Genomic DNA, 21,213 nt, shown 5'->3' on the forward strand with positions numbered 1-21,213 from the left:
AAAGGGACACTAAAATGAAAAATGATTTCTTCTGCCTCAGTAAATTACCGTTCTACAACACCAAAAACACCAATGTCACAACAATAAGAGGGTTGGATACGCTAGAAAAAGCGCAAGAACGAAATGCGGGTGGCGACGCCTACTTGAGTTCCCGCACCTGGGGGCTGTGACGCCTTGCATTTTGATGGCATCTTCTAAGGTCTACTAATTATATATAGCGGTACAGATTGACTACATTGTGTTCTAAAGGAACCCAGTAATCAACATGGCAGGTTTCGGGTACCTTTACTCAGCCGACGCGGCCCAAATACGAAAACATACTTTGGAATCCCTGATGTCACGCTGACGTACCAGCGCTCGGGTTTCGGCGCGCAATTCAAATACTGATACTTGGACCTTCATTTTCTCATCTGATAATCAAACTATTTTTTTAAATGACTGCCTGCAGGGTTCTCAAACAATGGTTCATTAGTCTAAACTGATTAATTCGTTCGCTTTATTGTCCCTTTAAAACACCCCTGACTGGCTGGCAAGTTGTATCCAAGTTGAGACTGTGTGCTGCGTGGCTTAGACTATGTTGGTGGGAAGTTTACACAGTGTCACATTATGCAACGCCTTCGCAACTATGTGTCAGTACCCAAAGATATAGTTCTTGAATGTGTATGAGCTTTTTTTTCGTAATATTTTCCTCTCATCAAGCGTATCCCATCCACATCGCCCTGTACACGGGAGTCAACCGGAGATATTTTCGGTTAACTTCGCTGCCTTTGCTTTGCTTCTCGTTCCTGATGAAATGTCTGTTCTCATTTCAGAAAAGGTGATACTGCTTCTCCTGTAATGTAAGCCTTCATGATTTTTTTTAAAGTTTTGTGTCCGAGAAAGATGAACGTTGGGGGATAATAAAACTTGTCCTCAAGCGCCGCAATACAAACGAATTCGTGAAAGCAAAATATATATTTATAAACAAGTTCTGAAACAGTGAAAAAGAGCAGTATCATTATCCCAAATTAGGTTACACTATATAAGAAAATACTTCGTCTGCCGTTTATACTGTCCGCTATGATTATAATAAACATTAGGGGGGACAGCAATGCATTATGAACAAAAGCATAAGCTCTGGGATTGTGGCAGAAATTCTAGATCGAAAAATTTTGCTACAACCCATCTACCTTAACTGTGCCCGGTAATGTGTTCAGCATTGAATCAGCATAGCGACACGACATATTTCCACCGTGGAAAATATTTATGCATGAGTGATCGACTGCAGTGGGGTTTTTCTCTCGCGCTTCCCTAAGAACACTCAGCTCCATCCAATGGTGCCGACGGGAAGCCTATGCGTGGCCTACTAAATGCATGGCGCACCGGTGCTTGCGAACGCTGAGAAACACATCCAGCATGCTCTGTTTTCGCATTTATTTCTCGACATGCCGCGCCACCTAGTGGCGCTGCCAAGAAATCCCCGTGGCCTCCGAGAAGAGAAGCATGGTGAGTCGGTGCGTGCGAAGGCTAAAAATTGTTCCATCTCTGGGAAATGTTGCTTCGCACCCAGTGGCACAAACTCAGTGACTCACGTTGGCGAGAGGTTCACTGAAGAACGGCACATACCGCCTGCATTCATGGTGCAGATCGCTAAAGAAAGACGTTGAGAAGTGGCGCATACCTATACTCCGTTCCATCGATAGCAGTCCGCGCTGTGGAGGCTAGAGAATTCTTGCAGTGGGTTCAATCGCACATACATATACTTCGATGTTTTTGACCGAAACTGTGAGCAACTGTTGTGTATATAGGCACAGTATTAAATGAAACAAGTTTTAATCCTTAGAAACAAACACACTCTGGTATAAGGGTGTTAGTGCGTTGTTTCAGACCATATTTATTTTTATTGTTCTTTTCGAAGGCTTGTTTTCGTTTGTTTTGTTTTTTGCAACCAATCGCGAGGAGCCTCACGTGTATGCTCGTGCAAGCGAACGCTGTTGGCGCGCCGCGAACCATGGACGGAACATACGGAGAGATACATTTTCTTTACCCAACTTCTTGCGCAGCTTCCCCAGCGTTGACTGCTATGTATGGAACGCAGTATGGGGCATTTTGCGCCGCAGCCTTCTAAAGCACAGTTTTGTTGCGCATGATGAGTCTTTGTGAAGTGCGTTCAATTCTGCCCGTCATCGGATAAATTAAAAGGATCTTTTAGTGTTTTACGGTGCCTAGGCACTTCACACACCTTGCTGTGGCTGTTGGTCTACGTATCTTTGACTAACAGTTTCGCGCCAGCCAGGCGTCACAGTTCATTAGCCCAGAAAGCAGTTCGAGCGCTTCTTCGCCTTCCCCCATGTAGGGTAGCAAACTGGATTCGGTCTGGTTAACCTCCCTGCCTTACCTTCTTCCTTTATCTATCTCTCTCTTCCGCCAGCCTGGGTTGCTCTGCTGCGGGAACAGTGCTGAAAACAAACAGTTGGACCAACTTGGGTCCGAGTACGTATCAATGCGTACGCTAGTACCGCTCTTCTACGAACATTTTTCACGCCAACAGGGGTCATTTTAGAAGTGAGACTGCGTAGGTGGCGCTGCTCAATGGAACACTTTGACGCCGACTTCGTTCGCTGGGCTAGCGCCAGTTGGTGTGTGTCGCTATTTAATAAACGTCCTGGAGGTTAACTTTGGCAACTTCGTGTGTGTGTCACCCGTAGTGTGCCGCCCTGAATTACCAAAAAAGATCCTTTATATTTCTGTGATGCTGCGCAGAATCGAGCCCATGACAGAACGGTTCTACAAGGAGAGCCACCCGAAGTTTTATCAGACTACGCCACAACCACATTATTTGTGCCGCTCTACAATTAACGTCTATCATGTTGAGGCTTCAGAAAGCTGCGCCATGAACGCACTGCGTATCTCCCGTTCTTCAACAAACCTAGCGCCAACTTGGATCGAGGGAACAACTATCAGCGTGTTTATGCCCCGGCGCGCCACGTCTAGGAGGCCAGACATGCCCTTCTTTGCGATAGAGAAGCCCGCTTGCCGTATGGCGCACTCCTCGGCGTTCGTACGAACCGGAATGTTACACATTGTGGAGGTCACGCGCAAGCTTTGCGGGGGTGCCGCTAGAAGGCGCCGCCTGCTTTTAGGAGAGTGCAAAACAAGGGACCCGCAGCTGCATACGCGTCATATATAACTCATTTCAACGATGGCCGTACGTTGTGTCGCGATATTCATTCAACGCTAATCGCGTTACCATTACCAGACATCGTGACATGGATTCCACCGGATGTGTTGAAACTGACTGCGCACAAGTGATCAATCACAAAAACAAATCTGCAATACATAACGCACATGTTATTTCTTGCCAACGCATATAAGTAGCTGCGGCAATTTTACAACCACCTCATCATTTATTTTTTTTCAAGGGAAACTGACGACTACTTGGGAATATTTGTAAACGACGGAGAGCCGCCTAAATCTATGACAGTGTACGACAGTGATATGGGTGAGTACACGAAATGTTTACTATTGTTTGCCAACATGCGAATGCATTTCTATACGCATCTACATGAACAGAAATAATAAATCCCGCCCATGGCGGCCGCATTACCATGCGGGAGAAATGCGAAAACACCCGTGTACTTAAATTCAGGTGCACGTTGAAGAACACCAGATGGTGCAAATTCCCGGAGTCCCCCACTATGGCGTGCATCGTAATCAAATCGTAGTTCTTGCACCTAAAAACCCCATAATTTAAGGAACATAAAGTGGCTAAAACTGAAACCGCTTTGCCGAGCAATGCGGTTGTCCCACGAAGGGATGCGGGAATCACTACGACACTAGCTTAATACTGCAAAGAAGTTTATTTGATTTTGACGTAATAGTTCTGCGCAAACCCGTAAGGTGCAGAGAAGTAATTATTATAGGGAAAATCAGACATCCACCCGTTCGTAGCAAATGCTACAATGGAAACACATACAGATTCCTCGAACGAAAAGACTCGCAGTTTTTTTAGGCCATCTGAGACATGGGGAAACTTGGATTCCTAAATTATGTCCATGTATACACCTTTTCTTCGGGTGAGGAGGAAAGGGCACGTGCCGAGCCTTTCCTCTTCTCTGGCTGTGCGTGCCGACGTGGTGCTTCTTTGAATTTATTCCTGTCACGCGCTGCGGAATAATTTCGAGATGTTCTAGGTCGTTCTCTGTGAAATTCTCGCGATGTCAGCTCATACAAGGTTGTCGAGGAACTACTGCGAAGCCTCTTAGTGCAGCAGTAGCTACAGCCTGCGGCAATTTCTCTTTGCTGCGCAAGCAAGTAACCAGCATCATCACATGACGATTGTTGTACGTAATGTGAACTATTTTGGCTGTTCAAGCGGTCACTCGACGAAGAGAACCGAGGCCTCTGAATTGACAGCGTGAATTGTAAAATCTTAACAGCCTATCGCTTGGCGCGGAAACTCACATATAAAAGTGCACGTTCCTGTATGACCATCCCAATGGAAACCTAAAATATCAAAGCACCAATCGCTATAATATATTTGCGCCATCCACCGGTCTCGTTTTCACGCATTTCAAGTCTAGTAGACTTGAAATCACTGTGGTATGTCTACGCTACCCTCTTGTGTGAGGCTGATGGTGTTAGTGAACACACCGATCACAGTGGCAGGTAAACCAGCCTGATACATGTTGGCTTTGGGTTTCGTCATTGCCAATTTAACCAGCAAAACAGAAATGTTTAAAGGAGACGGCAAAAGAATTCAGTGGCTATTTAAAAAGACACAATTTCCATAAGACCGGTAAGTGCGTCGCAGAGGCGGGGACATACACCATTGAAAAAAGGAATCGCTTGTCATCGTGTTCCTTCGCGAGCGAGAAACAAAAACTAAAACATGATAACGCCACAATAGGGCCACCTTGCAAGGTCATGCCGCATGCTTGGACAATTCGCTATATAGAACAAACAGATCTATACACCCACCGTGTACCCCTGCTTCAGACCCTAGCACAGTCCGCGGATGGTCACTGGCCGATTCGACAGGTGTAATTTACTCTTTGCATTATACTGCTATTACTAACCACACTATTTGCTTTGTGGGCTGAAACTCTGCGAACAAATGAGGTAGCCGCGCAATGTATCTACTGGTAACAATTTGAACTCCTGTCAAAGTAAACAGCACTACTGATTCCGCAGCAGAAGAGTTCCCACGCAGCTGGGTTAGTCATTTGGTTTGGAGCTAATCATTGCTGCTAATCCGCAGCTGCGAACTATAGTGAAAATGGTGCGGTAATATCACATAAAGTAAACGAATGTTCAGAAGTACAAAAGCAATCTCCGGCGCTGATGGCACACGCACATCGCGCTGGGTGCTCCGTCCACCTCCATGCCGCAGAAATTTTTTTATTAAGGACAAGCTTTTTTTTCTCTAATGCAACGTAATTTTACTTATTGTTTAACTAATATGGCAAATGAGCCATTTCATCAAATGTTGCAATAAAGCCTTATTTTTCGACAACGCCAACCCCATCCAACTGCCCTACAATCGCTGCATTCTTGTGTTTTACCCTTAGTGTGTGATGGTATTGCTTTATCAATCAAACGAAAATAAGATGCTCGTTTTCACTGCACCCGAATGTTGCTATCGCAGTAAATTAATACAGACCGAACGTATTGCTGAGGTTTGCTGTATGTTTTTATCTATTCACTTTGCACCGTTGAAATCATACATCACAGGTTCTTCATAAACGTGCGTGTAAGCTACATTCCTGACAGTTTTCTTTATTTACATTCCCCATAAAGTAACACGCTTTTCAGTGCGGAAACATTAAATGCCCCACTGAGCGAAAAAGCCGGCACCTGTAGCAGCGAAACGGCTTCCGAAATCCCATTGGCTGCGACATCACGTCACGTGGGCGCCTGGACGAAGCCTGCAGAGCGGGTGAGAGGGAACACCTGCTGGTGCAGCAAGTCAGCCCTTCCTAGATGGCAGGCCTGTGCACTTTCCTTCATGACGCCAGATACTCGGACCGAAATTTCCATTGACAGGCCTGACGTGACGAAAGCGGTAGCGCGGCTCACTCGGTAGCGTCCCCATTGGATTCTGTGGTAGTCGTGCAAGGTAGCATGAGGTCACAGATCGAAGTGCACCCACATTGTGTTTCAAGAATGAAATTATGGGGTTTTATGAGCCAAAACTACTGATTACGAGGCACGCCGTAGTGGAGGACTCCAGAAATTTTGACCACCTGGGGTTCTTAATGTGCACCTAAATCTAAGTACACGGGTGTTTTCGCATTATGCCCCGATCAGAATGCGGCCGCCGTGGCCGGGATTCGACCCCGTGACCTCATGCTCAGCAGCCCAATACGATAGCCACTGATCAACCACGGCGGGTCCTTGTGCTATAAAGAACCTTTCGCTGTTCACAAACAAAGGCCTCGGACCGCTTCTGGTTCTGCTCACTGATGAAGCCCGCTCTGCACAGCGAGCAAGAAATGCATTGGCGGCTATATTTAGTAGCAGGAAGGCGTTAAACTTTAAGCCCGTTTATTTTCAACACTATTCCTCTGTATATAATGACACTATTACAAGTCCATTTGCCGTGAGTCATACGAAAATTTTATGTACTAGTCTTGAGGCGTAACGCACGTCTTTTATCTAAAAACGAAAATATAGACTTTCGGCACAGTGAAACAGCTAAAAGCACGCTTTGTTTTAAGCCGCAATAAACTTATAAGGAAAACTGTATCTGTCTGTCTTAGATATTGCGATGTTGCTCGGTTGCATTTCAACCGTTATTAGGCGGCCGAGGTTAGTACTCTGTTACACTACTGTATTTATTTCTGATGCACAATGGGGGCTTCCGTTAAAAATCAATTCTTTTTCAATTGCTATGCAATTCTAACCTAAGATTCGCATTCATGAAAAAAAAAGAACGCCGACCCAAAAAAAGTTCTTTAGTGCGAAATTAAAAGACATTTGGGTTCCTAGACGGGCCTCCCGTGTTGGATGCGAAACGCCTTTTAATTTTTGCTTAATACGTTCTTTTTTCTTGGCCTGCAGTGTCTTTCTTTTATGATGCTTCTTCCCGACCAGACGACATTAGGTCAAACTCTAGATATGTAAATTTGTGTTGCTTTTGTTTTGTAATTATATGCCATTTACGTGTCTCGGTATCGCCTCACATATTTGACGTCATTGAGTATCCGCCAGTAGCCTGAGCGCAGATCGACAGAAGAGAAGTACGATGAAGAATGTAAACAGTCAATAGCGTCATCTATACGCTGGATGGGATGCACATGCTTCTCTGTCACTGCGTTTAGGCACCTGTAGTCGACGCAGAATCGCCATGAGTCATCCTTCTTCTTGAACAATATAACTGGAGCCGTCCACGGACTATTGGACTTATGAACGACGCGTTTCTGCAGCGTGTTTGTAACTTGTTCGGTGAGCACTTTCTGCTCGGCTGACGAAGCATATTACGGCTTCTGTCGTATTGGCGATGCTGTTCTAGTATTGATGCGGTGGTGTACGCGAGTGTGCCATGGTGCATGTAGACGCTCTTGTGCAAAGTCCAACACTTGTCGGTAGGAAAAATGGAGCGATTCATTAATAATCATGTTTTAAAATTTTGTAGAGTGGTTGCTGAGCAACGAGCTTGCGGCCGTGGCCGTAGGGACTTCACTAGTGTTCACATCTTCCTAAAACCGTGCTACTTTCAGTGCGGCTGGCCAAATAACTGACTTGGAGGACACATTCACCGTCCATACTTGAGCACGACCTTCTACAACTTCGATAAGTGGGCGAGAGACAAGTACATTCTTCTTTCGAGTATTGACGCATTCGGGTTCAATTCATCCACAACAAAAAACCCACACGGGCGCGCTACAAGGACAGTGTGATGAACATTACCGTCTGCGCTGGCACACATACATCCGTGGACACGGAAAATACTTCTTGACAATCGGATGGCACGTCGTCGAGCGTTGGTGGTCTAACATCGCTGCTCAGTGAAAGTTCACCAGCCCTACAGTTTAATGTTGCTCCACACTCCCGTAAAAAGTCAGTGCCAAGAATTACGTCGTGCGTGGCCAGTGTGAGTACACTCAATTCCATTCGGAATGCGTTTCCACCAACGGTTATGACGAATAAACATACTCCCACAGGACGTAACAGTTCACCGCCAACTCCGCGAAACATGGTATTTGCGCCCCAAGGAAACATCACTTTCGGTCCTATAGGTGACTTTTGAAAGAATGACACATCGCGGACACCGAAGCACCAGTATCTACCAGAGCCACAATATATACACCATGAAAACAAACACACACTTTGTTCTTTAACATCGTGATAGGTGGAGGCATTTGAAAAAGTGACCGTCCTGCGACCTTACCTCCATCAGTCGCACCAGCAAGTTTCCCGAGCTGGGGCGGCCTAGGCGAGCGGCGACGCGGAGATGGCAATCGACGTGTCCGAGTCGGCGGTGGAGTCATCCTGCGTCGGCTTCCGGAGAACAGACAACGAAACTGTATCTCGGCAATTCAAAATCGTTGAATTAGTCAAAATACCCCGCCCACGACATCGCACCATTCCGTCCGAAGTTGAAACCTCGCCCCCATATATTTAGCAATCTGGGAATTCGATGTCTCAGCTGTTGCTACGGTAGCATTCGACGTTGGCGCTTTTCATCAATTAGTTCAGGTAATCAGGTTAAAGCAAAGGGATCTTTTGTGGACCCGTAAACAGTCGGTGTCAACGCTGCGTCGACTTCTTGATAGGCGCTGATAAATGGGGGGGGGGGGGCGAGGATTTAGCCTCGTGGTAAACGTCTAATTAATTTCTTTGGCCGTGTTAAAACGTGACAAATGCCTGAAAAGCTGCTTTCTGAATGCGTTAATATTCACTGCAGGTGGACCGCTTCTGCAGGTGCACCTGCAGATATTCGCATTCTTGGTGCCATGATCAACGCATACTATCCACGAAAGCAGTGGTATAATCAAGGGGAAAACGTGGACGTACAAAAGACTTCTGGTAATTCGAATCAATATATGAAATAAGTGTGGCGAATACCGGTGTGAATTCCATAAATTGAGAAATAGTTTTGCTGCACCACGCAAATATTTTACATGTCTTTTGGCTACGTCATACAGTTCACGGGGCATACAGGGGTTATACAAGTAGCAATCATCCACGAAGTTTTATTTTGATACTTGCAAATCGAAACAATACTATTGGCCAAGAATAGTAGATGTTAAAAGCTAGCACCCTGGGGAAGTACAGGCACCATACTGCTGAGGTTACATGTGTGGTTCTTACAAAGTTTACCGGCAGGTGCCTTCTAGCGAGATTATTTAGCCAAAGGATTTAAACTAATTTGAAGTCCAAGTGGTGACACTTTGGCAGCACTGGTATCATATGTCGTCAAGCGGTAATGAAAAATCTGAAACCATACCATCCATATACGGATTGCCCGCAAGCATACTAGTACGTCATGAGCGAATTCCGCTAGCTAGCTCTCGCACAAAAGGTGTTCGCTAAAATTATGCTGGCGAGCATTGAACAATTTATTAGATCCTAAAAAATTCGTTATATTGCTTGATACGCGTGGTACAGTAGCTTCTAGGGTCCGCTAGTAATGGAGAATGGGACGATTTAAACATGCAAGTGCGAGGCAACCTGCCTACAAGATATGGATAGCAAGATCCCTTTTCCAATCAACTGGGGTGTGTTGGTTTACTAATAGATGCGTGAATATTACCTGAAATATCTTTCTTGATATTAAGAATCCGCATATAGTAGATTAGCGTTATTTTGACGCAAACAGATGACACTGAAATCTTAAGGAAATTGCTTAAATTGCATATGCCTTTGTGGCTTATCTGAATTTCAAACATTCTTTTCTCAAGAACTACGATTAGGTAGGGACAACATTAATTTAGCCAGAAAATGGCATTTAAAATGGTTATTGAGTGCCGTTCCGGATTCCACATTAAACATTGCTCCACCAGTTTAGCAAGCTCTACCAGAATGGTAGAGCTTGCTTAAAGTTCACTAACATTTACTCTGGTATCCTTGAAGAGCAGCTTAGTAAGTTCAAAAAAATATGTGGTCTTTGGCTTCAGCTAGTTTTTGAAGGAATTTTTATGGAAGCAGTATTTTCCTAGAGCTGCAAAGTACAAAATGGTAAACGAAGATGTTCATTTTCATCCTTTCGAAAGAGTGACCACGTTCTTTTAGCACACCTAGGCACCTTTATTTATTATCAGAAATCCAAAATTTTTTCTAGTTACTCAAGGTATCTCTAGTGGCCTCAATATTGTTGCTAAAGTATATATTTGTATTTCATGCGTAGAGTTGCCGTATTTGCTTTCCCACCCGTTTTATGTTGAAACACTCAAGGCGTATGATTTAGCGCTTTTTCCTTTTCAGAACCCCCAGAGCCCGTCAAGCGCATGACTCTACAGTACACTGATGATGACGGCACTTTCGGATGTAGCGTCTTTTTCATCTTTTCTGCAGCCAATACCATTACCGACGGTAAGAACGAAAATGTTTGCGTATTACAGGTAGTTTTCTTCATAAGGGTATGGAAGAGGTACGTGCGGCATCACGTGATACGTTCATTATTGTTGAAGTGGTGGTGCAGCGTAACAATCTGTACTGTACCTGTACTTCTAAATTTAACGAGTGACGGCCGTACTGAGTACCTCAAGTAATGTCTAACACTTGCATTTTTAAGATTATACCAACATGTTTCAGAAATATCTACAATAATCAACCTCTTCCGTCATTTAGTACCACTTCGCGCACACCGAAACGCATACGCTGCTAAAGATTTGGCAAAATTCATAGCAGCAACAAGGCGAAAATGGTCCATGATTGCAGAATTTATTTTTGACCGATTGTCTGTTAATATCCCGTGGGCGACTCCCCATGGCGTGGCGTGACGAGCACCTCACACCGAACCATATCTTGGTCAATCGGAGGAAGCCATGTTGCAGCCGTTGATCTTGGATCGTGCTACGAATAATGAGGCATTGGCTTCGACGTCTGGATGGACTCCGTGCACTTAGGTACAGGAACAATGAAACAAACCTTTGCTTAAGAGTTCGCGAAATTCTGCTGCCCCCCCCCCCTCCGAAAGAAGTCGTCAATAAACGGATGTGGTGCAATCTTGCTTGCCGAAATGGAAAACATTGCAGTGCCGCCTCTTGCATTGTGAGGTCGTAGATTTATTGTTGTTTTTAGGATAGCTCAAATTGATTGAGCAAGATCGATTACAAACTTCGTGATCAGCGATGTGCATGTCAAGTCTTCTGTGGCTTCTCAATTCTAGGAGGAGGGTAATCGAACCCCTTACCACAGGGTGTATAATATATAATATCCATAAAACAATGTCTAGCATAAAAACTCTTAAATGAAATAAAATTCTAGATATCAACCCAGAATGTATGTCCTCTCTAGCAACCACATAAATAGTACTATGACTTTAGCACTCACCTATATATCAATAAAAAATTGCATGGTGGCAGCTGGTAACACACTGAACAAAGGTTTTGTAAGTGAAAAGGCTACTATACAATTATAAACTTGGAATGAGCGCACAAACAATATGAGAGCGTTTATCTACTACCCTAATTTGATGTTTCAATTTCGAAATACACTTGGATGGTTCTGTAAGACAAGCTGTGTTTCAGGTATCATATATTATACCACATGCAGTTAGGCATTTTCTCAAGGAGGCCCATATACATATGTTTCCTCGCGAAAGAACGAATTTTGACTCAGGAGTTATTGTATGCAGAAACGATGCTTTTCTCCGAACCCTTATTGTTTCAGAATGGGTAAGTAAATTAGAAGTCCAGCAGTGTTCACTTTGAAGATTGCGTGCCATGTTCTGAAACAAGTAACAATAAAGTAGCCAATGAATCTCGGAAAACAAGAAACGTTCGCTTTTCGCTTCTGAAAAGCTCATGGGCACTATGCAACCCAAATAATTTACATAAAGCCAGTCTATAAATATTATGGCATAGCTAATGAAGGTACTGATCAGTCAGTCGAGAATGAATTCAAAAAAAATTGTAAACGTACTAGCTGGAACTGCACCGAATAAATTCATCGTTTATTGTGAAGTGCTAAGTTTTTCAATGGTCATGATATTATTTTCAAGTTCCGTGCAACATAAAAGTGCCTTTGTCTGTCGAAAAATACACCCATTACAAACTACATGGTATATCATAAACGATAAGCACAGATTTTGGTCATAAATTTGCAATCCAGTGGTTATTTGGAAAAGTCGGCTCGCTATAGGCATATCAAGCCTATGAAAGGTACGCGTCTTCTTTTCACAAAAAAAAATTAATGTCGTAAGTAGTTCACCAGTACTCGATATTGTCATTTACTTTTGAGTGAGCTGCGCGATAACGGGACAAGGGAGGAAAGAAACACGAGCGCGGACTATCAAGACGTGATTTATTTGAAAATATACCGAGACGATTCAGCGACCGAAAAGTGCAAAAGGAAACTCGTAAACTTTCGTGGATTGCCGCAGCGATGTTGTGTACAGCGTCCCTCCGTCATGTGGTCTCTCGTACATCGATGAGACAGAGGGCGGGTCGTTGTGTCAATGGCCACCTCAGAGAACATTCATACTCGTTCAGAGCTGGCTAAGGAAAGCAATCTGGCTTTGGACGTGTCGGCGTACAGCGGTTGCAAAACAGAATTTGCGCGTAGCACTATGTTGAAGAAATACAAGAATTGCCTCGCCCGCGCGAAATTTTTGGGGCCCACACAATCCACAGAAGGCACACTTGCGTCAGCATCCCATTAATCGATCTGACACATATGGAGCTTGTCTACCTCGGTTAACAGACAGGGGTTGATTCCTCGACTAACCAAGTGCGCAATTCCCGTCAGTATATATGTTCTGTTTATTTCTAAATGAACCATATGTTGATAGTCCGCGCTCTTGTATGTTTCCTTCCTTGTGCCGTCCTTGGGCCGTTCACCCAAAAGTTAACATGCACCAACAAGCCCATCTAAAAACCCTTCTACAGTTTCTTGTCATTTACGCTTCCAAAAATATGGTCGTAACTTTCTGTGCTTGTGCTTTCTTCCGCTGCGTGAATAAAATCGGCAAAATGGAATGCTGTCAGAAGTTAACGCAGCTGTTGTGCTAGCAACTTTTATGTCTACCATTTAATTTCGGGCAGTGGCGCAGCCAGAATTTCGTTTCGCGGGAGGCACCAACTTGACTCAACTGGGCACATACCAAAGTTCACTGGTTTGTATTTCGTTGTACTATTTAACTTAGTCTTCAAAATCTACTAAATATGCAATAAGGCTACCCTCATCCTTGACTTTGCCAAGATATGAACACCGGTAACCCGGAAAGTTGGGCTAAAATGGCGCGGTACTGATACAAATGGGATCCAATGCCAGATGACATCAGGCAGCGATGTGCGACTTTAAAAACATGGCATGCTTGCAGAGTACAATGCTGAAAGTGCCGAATACCAACAGCGAAATAATAGAGAACGCGACGGATCAACACTATAGAAAGCATCATGGCTTAGCTGCCACCATGAAGACGGACCGAAAAGGCATCTTTATTGCGCCTTTGCGAATATACGGTCACTCGAGGCGCTTTCGCACCATCATCGCCTTCCGCGCCACTGTGTCATCCCGGTATCGAAGGTACAAGCTCAGCTCACGCGTTCAGGTTTAGAAGGTCTCCAAGGGCGCATAGACGTGCCGTGATATTGCCATCTAAAGTGACGAAGCCGAATGGATGCACCATGGGATGCCGAATATGTATCCTAGGAGATGCAACAGGCAGATTGTTTTCTTGAGAACCATCCCAGTTCGGCCCTGCTGGCTCCTTGGTCTGTCTCCTCACTTTATTACGATACTGCTAAAGGTAAAAGGGAAAAATATACTGAAAGGTAAACATTTCTGTCACTTTGTGTGTGCAGTAACTAATCACTGTTACTCACAAATTGTCACCGACAACGAAATTTCCGCGTGCTTTGTTGCTTCGTGAACAGCCTCCGATATAGGAGCGTTTTTAAACCCATCGTTGACCGAGACAACATCAAAAATGTTGTTGCTCGTCACTTACCGAAAAAGAATGTTCTAACCTAAAGTGTTTTAGAATGGCCCTTTTGAACATATTCCTCTATGCGTTACCTTGACCCATTCATAAAGATTGCGGAAAACTCGATAACACGTAAATTGGTCATCGGCACGAGAGGGCGCAAATTCTGACGTCGATGGGATATTGTGGAAGGAGAAGGCTTAAGCAACGACTGTATACAGCTTTTTAGGTGGATTTATCTAGAAACTTCCATTTGCGTTGTGAAGGGATGTGGATTTTATTTGGGAAGCGTCTACATAGGAACCAAAGGACCGTCTCTTGGGCTAGTTGGTATAACATTGTAAATTCCAAAAACAGCTTAGAAAGTACACATACACACAAAGAAGACACGGCAGACGCGGACGACCGCGTCTTTCGTGTTTTCGTTATGTGTATGTGTACTTTTTGTGCTGTATTTAGAAATTACAATAGTAAAAACGGACAGGCCGCTTGAAAGAATCAATGTCGGGTTTAGTCTCACATACAAAAGGGAGGGAACTATGCTAGGTGAGCATCTCCCAGGTTTCTTTTATACAGAAAACATTATGTTGAATGATAAACGGCAAATTGTAACTGCCTCCCCCCCCCTTATATAATGCCCGAATGGGCCCTTAGGGTATATGAATAAAAGGGATAAGCTACGTCTGGCTAATATCGCTGGACAGAAAGGCCAGAAATTAGAATTAAAATTTAGCATTATTAACATATGTACTATGGTATTCAAGGAAAACAGTGAACAGAGAGTTTCAATAGGGGGCCACCGAATACCTCGGGGCAAAGATTATAATTACCTTGGTATACGGATAAACGAAGGCAATATATTTGGCGAAACAAAGAAAAGATAGTAATAACAGAGGAAAGATAAATGTGACCATAATGAAACAGAGCGCTACGGGGATACAATAGGCACGATGTGCACGGGGGTAAATGGAAAGGTGTAATATTGCCAGGACATACATTTGGAAATGCGAAGCCAGACGTAGAATCTGGAATCCATGACAACCAAAAGTGAATGGGACGCCTCGCATTCGACGCTTACGGGAAGAATACAAATGAAGCTGTATATGTTTATATGGGCTGTAGAACTTTTGAAGTCAAGGATGCCCAGAGTAAAATTGATTTCGAAGAACGACTGAGGAATGCGAAAATAAATTGGTTGCAAGAGAGTTCAAGTACTTTTACCGGACAAATATTGACTCACATTGGAGGAAAAGAACTAAGAAGCTTACCTTCAAGTAAGCGATTTCTATACTAAGCATCGTGGCAACAAGCAACGTTAAACGCAAAGTCAGAGATGCTGACTGAGACAATCTCCTAGGTGGCGGCAATTGAAGCTATACAGAATATGAGTAACTACTCTAAAGGTAAATTCAGGAAAGTAATTCTTTTTGGTTACTAAAAGAAGAGCTCTTTATGGTTCAAAGCGAGATGACGATGCTTTAAAACACGCACTTATAAAGCGAGATGGCGCGAGGAAGAAGAAACGTGTGCTTCTTGCGGTAAAGCTATGGAAGCGATGGAACATGTTTTAGTAGAGTGCGAAGGTAAATCCCATTGCCGGATTTGGCGCCATGGGCCTGCAGGCGAAGCTAAACATACCTGCGTTTGAGATCAGTAAAATGCGATTGGAGGTTTGGTGGATGTAAAATAGAAAGATCACAAACGACGGTGCCACACGAAACCAAGGTTCCCAATAATGGTTCATAGGATCCCCCATCCATCTATATGACTCGTCTTGAGCAGCTAGCCGGTGAAAAAAAAATATATGAACAGGGTCTTCGTCCTCCAGAAAATATGGAGCAGCTTCTTTGTGGGTTAGAAACAAAGGAAAAACAAGACACATCCTTAGTATATGATGCACCCACTTTCGAGTTCGAGAGGCAGCAAAGAGTAAACTTAGCTATGGTCGACATAATGCCCTCTTTTCTACTCTGCGCAGTGGCGGCCTTGCAATACGAACTTGTTCCTTAGTGCAAAAAAGTATCATGTACTTAATCATTTTCCCTGCCCAGCTACAAAATTACGCAGTGCAAATGCATTAGACCTGAGCTATCGCATAACCTTTCTTTTTGAAATAGCGGCTTAACGGCCGACACATTTGTAGCGATCGGACATCGCGACGTCTCTTGCCTGGTTACAGACTTCGACCGTGTGAAAGAAATCTTTATTACTATATTTGAATCATTGTCCCCTTGTCAATAAACCTTCATTTAGGCTACCAACGAACAACTTGTGGAATTTGCGTTAACCGGAGCGTAGCGCGCAGATCGCTCAGATGAAGCATATTTTCGCATTCGTAATCGTTTTAAGCATGAAATGCTCGACTACCTTAAAGAGGCCTTGAGCAAAAATCCCGAGCCCTTCTCGGGGCCCTTAAGACGACAACGAAGCCAGAACGCAGCCAGATTTTCCGGGCAACCAGTCAGAACTTCAGACAATACGGTCTCCGGCCCCCAACCATTTCTACAGGACCGCATTACGTACGCTAGTTATTGCTTAGGCAAGTTACAAGAATATTTCTTCCGATTTCATCCTAATGTTTCTTCACAATATCGCGCAAGCTATAATTTTTAGTACGCTGAGCTATATTTTGTCATTTCCAATACCGACGTTCAAGAGGCACATACAGGGCACCGTACACTCGAGTGTCATCTTTTGGCGTTGATGCAGGGTTTTCTGTGCTCTTTTCAACGCCAGCAGTCCCTGAGTTCCGCGGCGCGGGCTTTGCGCTGCCTCGAGTGATGGCGCCACGCTGCGTGACCAAGCTAGCCGCTTCCGGCGCGCCTCGGATGGTTGGGACGAGTATTGAAACGAGGTTCAGTTCTAAACAGTTATATTTCGGCTCTGTAATCATTCAGGCCTGTGTCGCGTTGTGGCCGCATACGCTACTGCATCGTTAGTTTTCTTCATGAGGTCACCTTCACAAATGCTTAAGCCGAACAGTGCAGCCCAATGAAAGGAGGGGTAGGTGGCACTTTCGATAAACCAATCGCTTAGCGAGTTATACGCCAGAGCAGAAGATTCCTCGACTGTGCCATCAACACTGAGGCTCGTGCGGCCGTTCACGATGGTGACAATACCGCCACGGACCGTGGCCACTTTCCAAATTTCGCACATTCGTAGCCGACCACTGCGACAAGAAGAAAAAGTAGCGATAGACGCTGAGCGCGCTGCAAACGCAATTGTTCCCTGTCACGGTTTGTGACAGGAAACAATTGTGTCCGTATGGACCAGTGCACAGTATGGTGTGGTGCGGTGTTATACGGTAGGGTGTGCCGTTGCGAACATGTACTATACTCGTTTTAAGATTGTGGCTAGTACCATCTCCAAATAATCTGCTGTGTCGGTAGCTATTTCCTGCTTACATCTACTCTCCATTACGGGAGAGCCAACATTTTCTATGTTTATGTTTATTATGAATGTTTCTTCTGTTATTGAGGCGAATGTGAATACACCAAACTTCAAATATGCATCAACCCTATTTTGCTGCTGAATTTGTATTGAATTTGACATTTTAATGCTTGAGGTTTTTCACAAATAGTTCGCTACGGTAAAAGAAATATATCAAAACTGCCGCATCCAACAAGGATGTATGAATCACAGAATCACCAAGAAAAGGCGCAAGTTCAAAACAGTTCGAATCTGAATGACGCGAAGCTTGTTAGTGACAGTAGGGTAGCACGAGTAATGGATGACACAAGGCCAGTGTCGTCGCCTGGAGCGGTTGGTTATCTTCGTACCGAGAACAAAAGCTATATATGATGCCTCCCGAGTGAAGCATATTAATGAGAGGTGTAGGTACCGTAAAGTGGACACACCTAATTATATGTAGTGCTTTATGCGCATTTCATCACACTTGTACGCCAATTTAGGAAATAGGCCAAGAATATAGGCACTAACCAAGGATGACTAGGTTGCTCCTAGTAGGTGGCTACTAGAATCCGCCATCAAAAAGCAGCATGCTGTCTATACTCACAACTTACCCATTTACACCGTCGCAAAAGCAGCAGCCCCTCACGAGCTGCTTGCGGCAATATTGGTTGCAGCTCGACCACGTCGCGCTCGTTTGCGGTCTGATCAGGCGATTCATACCGTGATGTGAATTAGAGGGTTCAACGATCTGTCATGTGGCACTCCTTGACTGGTATTACGATGACAATGTTTTGCTTCCCTAATTTACACAGTAAGATACGCACAGTGCACGCACCCGGTGTCCCAAATTATCTATCCTGGCGCACAGTCTGTGACTGGAGCTGTTGCATACATGGCGAGACAACAGCTACCAGACAGCAGCCCGCCCTCACGTATAGATGGCAGAGAGAAATCAAGTATGGTTTTATAAATAGTGGCAGAAGACTACGCGGAGCACGTCATACCAAAATCGCGATTGTTCAAAAAGATTCTGTAGTGGTGGAGCTGCGGTTGCTGTGAATAGTCATAATATGTTGGACAACGGCTGAGAGTGGCTTACTTTATTCAGTATTTCGAGTCATTAACTTTTAGAAACCCCGCCTTTGTGGGGCTTAGGAACTTGTTTTCTTGATTTAGGTGTAACAACTGACTATTTGGATAACATGTTGCATCCCTTGAAAACGATGGGCGCTAGCCTACACTTTCCCTCCCGAACAAACTGAGAACTTTGCGCAGGTGAGATGACGTGCTGCCGCTGCCTGCTTATTACTGCCGCTGTTGTAGTGCACCAGCTATAATCATGTCTATGTTGCGATGCAATTCCCGACCCCTCATTTGACAATTAATTTGCTTTTCAACTGCATTGCGAGGTTCAACTCATGTAAACAAGCTTGCTTTTTTATTAATCGAGAGAATTTTTCGCAATGTCCCTATCTTTCTTTGTTTCCTATAAGATGAATCGCTATTCGATTCGCATTTATATAGAACATTCGTGTCGAATCGATTATGAAGATCTTCCACTCAAAGGAAGATATTTTAATATGCAATAAGCGTATAAAATGTTTGCATATTTAAGGATACACAAACATGGGCACTCAAGCATTGTTTAGGCATACCGGGCAGCAAAGACTACCTATTTAGTGTTAATAATCAAAAGAGTTATTCCACATACATCACGACACAATTCACAGAGTGAGGACGATGGTTCATTTGAAAGCTTTAACGAAACTGCTCTGTGGTCTACTGTCTTTCAGAAATGGGAACCTGCGAAATGTATGTAAGAGACAGCAGGGTACAAGAGGGACCTTCAGATAGCTGCCAGACCTTCTTCAAACAACGTTGCAATACAACCAAGATATATCAGCCGTACAGCGCCTCATGTAAGACGACAGAAGACAGAGTTAACGGTGACGATAAAGACGAAACAGAAGGCTCTTCGTAATGAGCTCCGCAAGCTCTTCTTTTGCTTCCTATGCTTCATTTTTCCAGCAAATTTATGCGAATAGAACATGTTACTATTGGTCTGGTGGCAATAAAATGTATTCTTATTAAGAAAAGCGGTCATCGGGAAAGCAAATTTGAGGATAGTAAACAAGTTTTATATAGTGTTAAACACAAGCATTGCAGCATAAAAATATACATAAACAACAGCGGAAATTTCTCTCTTCTTTTATGTTGTCTCCTTTGCCTGTGGTCCTGTTTAACCTGTGATCCTGTTTGTGGTCCTGTGGTCCTGCCTGTGGTCCTGTTTAAGAGTGGGCTCTTGTTAACCTCTAACACCATAGCCGTTGCTAGATGGGTAGCTTGGATTCCGCTTGTCAATGAATAGTAAATAAAACCTAGTTCAGAGATTGCATTGGCACAGTTCTACTTATCATCCTAAGTGGATGTGCTCATTTAAAGCCAGCCGGTCTTCAAATGCATTGTATACTTATATTGCTGCGTTTCAATGCTACCATAGACGTAAATAAACGATCAATATAGGCAGCAACCACCACCCTAGGTCTGGATAAACAGTTTGTCAGTCTCGTAATATAGTGTTGCTTTTGCCACCCCGTGATCATATATCTTGTTTTATCGGTGTGCGATACTGCAAAGCTGCTCGTACTTTACTCGTACGAGCAAAGTGCTCGTACTCTCTGAACTCCTGCTCGGAGGTGTCCATCCAACCCGGACTCACATGAGCCTCTTACTATCGATACTCCTGTTAACCCTTTCAGTCACCACCTGCTAGTGTTAGCCCCGTGTTTACCTCACCGAAATTTTACTAAACAAGGAGCCATTCTTCTCACACCAAGGCAGCCCCCACCAACCCTTCTCACGCGACTCATCTGCTCATGTATGCTGTCCATGGTGACATATTTGTGGACTTCGGTGGCTGCATTGAACGATACTACTAGCCTGTCAAGAGTAAATGAATGAAAACGACACTAAAAACTTTCAACGGTCTATTTCATTTGAGGAGACAGCTCTTCACTTAGCACAAGAACCAGTTGGCCACTTCGCTTTTCTGGTATGACTTTCTACGTGAAATTCTCTGTATCTTCGCGCGGAGCAATCGCCCTCATTCCACGCAGCAACGCATTGCGTCGCGCCGTCAAAAACCTGCTGAGTGTTTACCATGACATAACTTGTGGATAAGATGGGCTCCTGTTTTGCCGAGCCTACCTCAAGGTAACGGATGCCAATGAGCTTCGACATAGGATGCAAAGCGCCAAGGAACAGCCGCTTGCCGGCTTTCTGCGCAATCCGCCGCAAACTGCCCTGTATTGCATCAAGGAGGCTATTGTGACTAAGCCTGTGCTCCAGCAATGGTGCCGCCCATGCAACCGGCAATACCAAGCCTCAGTCACTGCCTCTGCATGACCGCCAACAGCTACAATTGCTTGTGTGAGCTGATCCGCGATGCCATCCGTGAGATTGGCAACTTGACGGTAACTCAGGAAAAACATCTGGAGGCAGGTATTGAACGTTGACGAGCCAAAAAGGAGGCCACATTTTCTTTGCGCGATTCTAATCAAATCAAATCAGGTTTATTTAGCTTCAATACAGCGGTAACAGCAGCGCGGAATAGCTGCTAAACTTAATCGCCTAGTGAGGCGGCCTCTCCCATAAGTTGCAGCTTGGAACAACAAGTACAAAAATACAAAAGAATGGTATAAGTGCGCACTCCTTCACTGCAGTAATAA

The 21,213-nt window shown here is 44.3% G+C and overlaps 1 protein-coding gene and 1 long non-coding RNA gene across 5 annotated transcripts in view; one reads left to right on the forward strand and one right to left on the reverse strand.

The window, feature by feature from the left end:
- Positions 1-21,213, reverse strand: part of LOC142564527 (uncharacterized) — a 34,780-nt gene that overhangs the window by 11,335 nt on the left and 2,232 nt on the right. The gene's annotated exons all lie outside the window — the stretch shown is intronic.
- On the forward strand, positions 817-19,673 carry LOC142564526 (uncharacterized). Its single transcript, XM_075675542.1, has 4 exons — positions 817-839; positions 3,402-3,481; positions 10,408-10,515; positions 19,279-19,673. Coding segments are annotated over exons 1-4 (378 nt in total). The 5' UTR covers positions 817-837; the 3' UTR covers positions 19,467-19,673.

This window comes from Dermacentor variabilis, chromosome 11 (genome assembly GCF_050947875.1).
Source record: "Dermacentor variabilis isolate Ectoservices chromosome 11, ASM5094787v1, whole genome shotgun sequence".
Taxonomy (NCBI): domain Eukaryota; kingdom Metazoa; phylum Arthropoda; class Arachnida; order Ixodida; family Ixodidae; genus Dermacentor; species Dermacentor variabilis.